This window comes from Phragmites australis, chromosome 3, assembly GCF_958298935.1.
Source record: "Phragmites australis chromosome 3, lpPhrAust1.1, whole genome shotgun sequence".
Lineage (NCBI taxonomy): Eukaryota > Viridiplantae > Streptophyta > Magnoliopsida > Poales > Poaceae > Phragmites > Phragmites australis.
Genome location: NC_084923.1, coordinates 44,142,347 through 44,149,778, shown reverse-complemented (window position 1 = coordinate 44,149,778; position 7,432 = coordinate 44,142,347). Strand labels below are relative to the sequence as shown.

Below are 7,432 nucleotides of genomic sequence, written 5' to 3'. Positions count from 1 at the left end.
ATTACTGGGGCATGTATCGTTATCGTCCAATAGCGTTAACTATTTATTCACTTCGTAGGATAGGAATTTCACCAAAAAATAGTTCAGTTCCCCTATGGATAGATTTTTTTTTCTCGTTTCAAACAGGGGCTTAATCTGATGCTTTCATAGACATGGTAAGTTTGGACAAGTATTGTGAAGACAGAAAAGCTCATTGACAAAACAAAAAAAAAACACAGATAGACTCATCCAATACAAACTCCACACACGCAGTGCTAACAACTTGCTTGTGCCCATGAATAGAGAATTCAAATGGAGGAAACATGGAAACAAAAAATATTGGCTCTAACCTCCAACTAGACTCACTCATGCTCTTACTAACTGCTATTGTAAGCTGCAACCCCACTTCCATCTCTCTCCACTCCTGCCAGTGCTGCACTGCCACCACCACCCTAGAATAGGAGTATTTTACCACCACTTCCTCTCTCCTCTCTCTATCGCTCCTTTTCCTTCTCTTCCTACCTCTATATATACACATCTCCACCCTGTTCCTGGGTCCTCTCTTCCACCACCTTCTAACCACTGCAACTCCAAATCTCCAAACTAACATACACACAAAGGAGCTGAGACCCGAGAAGGCAGCTGCAGCTTGGCTAGTGTGGAGGTGCTCAAGGTGAGAGACTCAGCGACGACGGCCGCGACAGGCTAGCCGACCAGCTGCTCCGATGGCTGGCGCCGACGTCGACGTCGGGACGGAGCTCCGGCTCGGGCTGCCGGGAGGCGGCGTCGAGGTGGCCAAGGCCGGGAAGAGGGGCTTTGAGGAGACCATCGACCTCAAGCTGAAGCTGCCCACGGCCGGCATGGAGGAAGCCGTCGCCGGCAAGCCGGAGCCGGCCAATGAGAAGGCCAAGAGGCCGGCGGAGGCGGCGGCCGCTGATGCCGAGAAGCCACCTGCACCGAAGTATGTATACATCTGCAACATGTTGTTCTATCAGCATGTGTTATATAGGCTTGGGTGCTATTACCATGGCGATTTAATCAGTACCATGGTAACTTTTTTACGTAACGATTAGGACGTTAATTATGAAATGTCTGACTTTATTTTCTTTTTTCTGTATGAGATAATTAGAAAACGGTCCCAAAAATGGCATAATGACGTTTGGTAGAAAGTTTGTGTGCGACTTTATGTGCATGTGCCGGCCGTTTTCCTCACTCTTGTCTTTTTTTTTTTTTTGCTAAGATTTTTATATTTGTAGTACGTCGAATAATCTTGGCATATCAACGAGTAACACTTTAAGTAGGGCAAAATATCCGTAGAAGAGATCCACTGGCAGAAAGGGCATATGACTAAACCATGGTGTATGTTCTTTGTCGCTAGTAAAGTGCTGGGCGAATTATCATCACCTTTTTTAAATCAAAACACATGCACATTTGATGCCCCCCTCTGTCGGTAGATGTCAGAAAAGAATGATGTACTTATTTCCTTCATCTTTTGGCAGATTCCATAAGAAAAAGGTGGTCTTGCAGTTTTCTCTCTTTACTGAACAAATTGATTGGTTATTAGTAACTAAATATTTTGAATGTCAGGAGAAGCACTTGTAGCCAAGTGATTTCTGAATAACCATGATGGTCATGATTCATGGGGCCATAACCAAATGACATTTTTATTATACAAATTATTAGCATAAATTCGTGGCAAGCATACATCAGTTAAAGCAGAGTTGGTCGCCAGCAAGAATATAGTAACATGCATGATCTTGCTAGATGGATCTTACAATAGTAAAGAATCTCAATTCCTTCAAGCTCTAGACTAGAACTGATATATGAAAATCAAGTAATTATAACTAGATTTCCGTGTTACGTATCAGGGCACAAGCTGTGGGTTGGCCACCAGTCCGATCATACCGCAGGAACGTCATGACTGTCCAGTCTGCGAAGAGCAAGAAGGAAGAGGAACCTGAGAAGCAGCAGCTTGCTGCCAACGCCGGCGGCAACGGCTCCGCCTTCGTGAAAGTCAGCATGGACGGCGCCCCCTACCTGCGCAAGGTGGACCTGAAGACGTACAACAGCTACAAGGACCTCTCCATTGCTCTGAAGAAGATGTTTAGCACCTTCACAACAGCTGGTAAATCATCACTGGCATGGGAATCTGCAGCATAAAACTTGTCAACTGATATCAATCGATTTGCCACAATTGTACAAATGCAAGGCTGACCTCAACTAATAAGAGCTGCATTAATGATCCATCGTACCAGGGAACAACATGAATGAGGGGAAGTTGGTTGATCCGGTGAGTGGTGCCGATGTTGTCACTACTTACGAGGACAAGGATGGCGATTGGATGCTTGTCGGCGATGTTCCGTGGGAGTATGTTCATCATTCTTGAGTCCCCTCACTGCTTTCATATTTACCGACTCATGATCAGGATGAAATGAAGCAATGTTCAGACTTCAGTTTCTTACGTTGCCTTGTCGATTATCCCCACAGGATGTTTGTTGATTCATGCAAGCGCCTGAGGATCATGAAGAGTTCTGAAGCCATCGGTCTTGGTCAGTGTCTTTGGCTAAAATTATCTTCCACTTCAAGATTTACACGTTAATTCTGACCCTCTATGTTTTCTTGTTTTATAAAAATCAGCACCAAGAACCAAGGACAAGTGCAAGAACAAGAGCTGAACAAGTTGCAGTATTAAGGCGCTAAGCATGGTGTCATAAGAATGGTGCCCTTGCAGTGTGTTATGTTTTTTCTAGAAACACTACAATGCTTTAATTACTAGTTGGATTAAAAGAAGGGAGAGTTGTCATGTTTAATCTGTTCATGGACCAGAAGCAATATTCTATCTGTGTAGCTGGATTGGTGTTATGTGATGTCCCCTACCGTGTGTCCCAGAATCTACTTGGTGATTTTATTCCAGTGTTGTTAATCAAGCTTGTGTGATTGTTAAGTAAAGGGCATCAATGAGACTATTATTATTTATTATGGTATCTTGTAAGTTAACCTGTTTGTTAATTGTCAATACAATATTTGGGATTCTGTATGTGATCAAGTGGGGGGAATAAGCCATGTGCCTGGTGATGGGGAATCCATTAGTATAACCCTAGTCTATCTGTCTCTTTTGAGTTATTGAGAAGGTTGGGTCTTGAGGCATGATGGCATGATCACAGCATGAAGCTTCCTTGTTCCTGCTAGAGTTGTGGTCATACCAAATCCACGTACATCGCATAAACAAATTAAACCATACTTTATTCATCACACATTTATGATCACAGAAATGTAACCGATAAACAAGATGCCAATAATGTTTAGTCCGCACAGTGTCGAACATATAATAATCTCTTGAAAACAGTATAAAAATGGCCGTTCTTTTGGGATCTCGCAACAATTCAATCAGAACTCCCAATGATCATATGGACGTTATGTGGTCAGAATTACAGGCAGTCTAAATATCAGTCTTTGTGGTGTTGAAATGGCTCTGCTTAAAGGGCGTGTTAACTAATAAGTCTACAAAAAATAGCAATTAAAGCCCCATAAAATAGAACTATTGTCCCATTGACTATTGCAAAATCAGAAATGGAACCAGATGTTGGTTTACTGCACAACAAACATTTCCAGAGGAAACCAGCATTTCCAGAGGACAATACCACATGCTATACAAAACTAAAATGTAATTGGCTTACATCAAACTGGAGCTTGAGCAATGTACAACAACTCAGGGAGATCTCATCCCTCCAGGCAGTAGAGCCCTCCCAGTATTTGAAGCAGAAGACCAGAAAATAGCATATAAATAATCCACATGAACACATTAATCCTGCACAACCAATTACCGCAAGTGTTCAATAAAAACTTGCAAGTAAACTTCATCTGTGAATATGACACTCGACCTGATCGCTCTGAATGCCATAACTTCAGGATCACATATGGACCCAACTGAGATAGCACAAATATGGTCAGGCTCCATGCTTTTCTAGCCCTGAACAGCCAACTCCTGCAAGTGTTCAATAAATACTTGCAAACTAACATCGTCGGTGAATATGACTTCAGATCCCTCTGAAACCTGTGTTTTCTGTGTCACCGATGGATTCAACCGGGCTAGCAGAAACCTAGCTTGGCTACCATGCTGATCACACTTTATGAGTTTTGGCACAGGGAATCGGTCCACCATTAGTGCCTCTGCATCTACTTCGGGTGCTTCAAGTAGCTTCCGCAAATTTTCATGGTTTGGGTCCTTATGATAGCCAAGCTTCCTCCATTGAGCAATCTTTGAGCCGTAATGAATCACAATGTAGAAGTATGAATCAAATAGTAAAATGACATCAGGAGAGATGGAGCTGACATCTAGCAGCACAGGAATAGGCGGTCCATCAAATGAGTACTGGAATAGAGTAGGTTGGATCATGATTAGAGACCCCACAACTCCCTCCCTATTCAACATCAACCGGAAGAAAGCAGTTTCATCAGGAGAGCTGTTGAAAACATCAATGAACTGTGACCTCCGCAGGTAGTACATAAACTGCGGATACAGGGAGAAGTTTGTTGACAGCCGAAATGTAGATGGATCTTCAGGAAAATAGTTTCCAAACTTAGCTGTAAAGCGGATAAGCATCTTGTCAAGCCATCGTATAACATCTCTAACATGGTATGTCTCTGCCCTGTAAACGGCAAGCCTGGCCATAACAGCTGCAGCAGCTTCTTGATCAAACCCTGCAGCAATTTCAGGAGATCTAGGTGCAGCCCATCTTCTCGCAACAGTCGTTACCCTTAGGCGATAACTACCATCACCATGCCGGTACCTTGTCATGAATTGAATAAAGAAGACAGTTGGAGGCTCAGTGTTGTGACTGCAATCAACTCGAAAAAAGAAAGCAATGCTGGTTTTGCTGTTCAGGGTACTAGTTTTCCAATAATTTGTCCCACCCTCACCAATTTCCTTGTCGCTAACCGAGCTGTTTTTCCTGCGGAGGGAAATGCAGGGACCAAGGGCACCACAAATCTTGACCTCCTTTGATGTCACTACCTCAATCATCACATTAAAGTTCATGTTAAGATAATCAATGCCCTCACGCTCGAAGACATGCCTTAAACAGCTTTTGAACTGCTCAGACTCAAATGACTCTGTATGCACCATTAAGCCCCCAGACACTTCAATTGGATACCTCAGCTCTGCAGCACCAACCTGATCAAGAGAGCAGGCAAATACATCAAGAACTAATGCGTGGTCTGTTAACCTCTTTGCAACTTTCTTGTAGAAGTCACGTGCTTTGTTAGACAGAGGTGTATTGCCATTGAAAATGTCACGATGAGAACGAATCGCTTTCCCAAGATCAGTTTCCACCACAAGCCCTGGGCCAACTGTCGCAGGACCAGAAGTGAAGACCATAATTCGACCACCAGCACTAGGTGAGCAGCAACCTTCTAGAAGAGCAATAGCAGTGGAAACAGCTGCGCCAGTAGCTCTTAAAGTGCGATGCCCATGTGGGCACACAGACATGGAGCTCAGGTCCTCTATTGCAAATGTGATGTTAAATTCACATTCCGAAACAGGCAGCAAAAATCTCTGCGCTTCAGTGGACCTTGGCATAACCAGGTTGTTGAATCGCGAATGCTGGACACCTAGAAGTTCTTGTATCTGAAACACACAAAAAAGGCCTGTCAGAAATGCATCACCCATAAGAATTCCTACAAAGCAAGCAATAATAAATCAGGTCACCAAATACTGAGGAAATTCAAAATATGGTTGCATAACTACCCCAGGATACATCCACAAACTTTACAAGAGAACTTATAATTTGGACTTGGTCAGCAGCAACAGGGCATCTGAACCGAACTTTGCAAGGTTTCCACGACATTGGGTTCATATAATGGAAAATATTCTCTTGCTATACTGTTTTAAAATTTCAACAGTTTCCCAAAAGACTGCATATAGACATGAGCATCTGCAAGTATTGTTATCGTACACTGTAAAAACTACTGAAGTGTTACATACAACAACAACCGTCACCTTAGACCACCAAGACTTACATCCCTGTCACGAGCTAAATTGCAGGGAGTAAAGCATCCTGGTCACCTGGAATTTAGAAACAAGCCATTCAAGTTGCTTTGTACACTATTTAAGTAGAAAAGGTACTACCACACACAACAACCAAAGCATCACTACTGTAAACCAAAAGTTATGTCACATTAGATTAGACCAAAAATCTTGGACTTGCATTTACAGATTTCATAAACAAACTAGCATCTCAAACAGCTAGAGACATCCCAACCATCATTACAAGTTCAAAAGATCAACCAAAAAAATTTCCAAATGTGATGACCAGTGCTAATGGCTGCATCAGATCACACAAACTCGCCAAACTACGGTGCTGATCAGTTACATCAATTAGCCCAGAACCATACCATTCAGCACTCTAAGGATCAAATCACTAATTCACACTTGACAAACCTTGCCAGACTCAAGCTCGCGCTCGCCATTGATCACGACCACTCGGGCGCACCCCTCGAATCCGAGATCGTGCACCCACACCGACGCGGCGAAGGTGACGAGCGCCACCCTGACCCCCTCAGGCAGCCCCTGAACGACCCTGCGCACCTCAGCCTTGAGCACGGCAAGCTCCCCAGCCGCGGTGGCCGCGTCCACCACGAACACGAGGGCGGGCGGTCCGGGCCCCCCGGCGGGGTCCGGGGGCAGCGCGTACTCGACGCTGGAGTGCGTGGGGAAGAGCTCGGCGGGGAGCGCGTCGGGTGCGAGGCGGCGCGGGAACGGGTTGGCGGCGGCGCCGCAGAAGGGGCACGACCAGCGCGCGGAGCCGTGGTGCACGCGGGAGAAGGGGTTGAGCGCGGCGCCGCAGGGCGGGGTCGCGCAGCGGAGCGGCGCGTAGGGGAGGAGCGGGAGGAGGTCGGGCGCCGTGGGGTGCTGCAGCGGCGAGCAGAGGACGGCGGTGGGGACGACGAGCGACGCGGCGGCGGGGGCCGTCGGCGGCCACGAGTGCCACGGCCACCGGAGGCCCTCCACCGCCTCCAGCTCTGCGAAGTCCATCGGAGATTCGGAATCAACGCCCGATCGGACGGACGATCGAGGTGGAGGGGCGAATAGGGTTTGCCTTTTTCCAGTGCGCTTCCTCTGCTTCTTCTTTCGAACGAAACCTTTTCTTTTTCTTGGGTTCCTTTCTTCCCCGGGAGCATTTGTCTGGATGCTCCTTTTTCTGCTTCGTTAAGTTCGTCGCGTGTTGGCCGTTGGATCGCCATCGAAAGGCGGTTCTTGAGCTGCAGCCTGACTGTCGCAGTTGTCGCGATGTGCTGGGCTGCTGGCTGGGTAGTGAGTGCAGCAAACGGAGAAGAAAAAGAAGCAGGACATTAAAATGGGCCGGGCCCAATCAAAACGAAGGAAATTGGGCCAAACAAATCAAACACATATGCCCAACCGTTTTTGGAACCAGATTTAGGCCCACTTTAGGTA

General features: G+C 45.9%; 2 protein-coding genes across 3 annotated transcripts; one reads left to right on the top strand and one right to left on the bottom strand.

Moving 5' to 3' along the window:
- Positions 1-329: 329 nt before the first annotated feature.
- On the top strand, positions 330-3,012 carry LOC133913279 (auxin-responsive protein IAA13-like). The gene is made up of 5 exons (XM_062356386.1): positions 330-940; positions 1,848-2,104; positions 2,235-2,346; positions 2,467-2,528; positions 2,617-3,012. Exons 1-5 carry the CDS (start codon positions 705-707, stop codon positions 2,652-2,654), a joined length of 705 nt encoding a protein of 234 aa, XP_062212370.1. The 5' UTR covers positions 330-704; the 3' UTR covers positions 2,655-3,012.
- On the bottom strand, positions 2,341-7,138 carry LOC133913278 (protein transport protein SEC23 G-like). 2 transcript variants are annotated; one of them, XR_009909009.1, is made up of 3 exons: positions 6,419-7,138; positions 3,657-5,605; positions 2,341-2,558 (listed from the first exon to the last, which is right to left on the bottom strand). XR_009909009.1 is itself a non-coding variant. In XM_062356385.1 (2 exons), the coding sequence occupies exons 1-2, from the start codon at positions 7,010-7,012 to the stop codon at positions 3,944-3,946; spliced, it is 2,256 nt and encodes a 751-aa protein (XP_062212369.1). In that variant the 5' UTR covers positions 7,013-7,138; the 3' UTR covers positions 3,202-3,943. The 2 variants fall into 2 exon arrangements, 1 of the variants encoding a protein (XP_062212369.1); XM_062356385.1 differs by lacking the exon at positions 2,341-2,558 and having other exon boundaries at positions 3,202-5,605.
- Between the last annotated feature and the right edge of the window lie 294 nt (positions 7,139-7,432).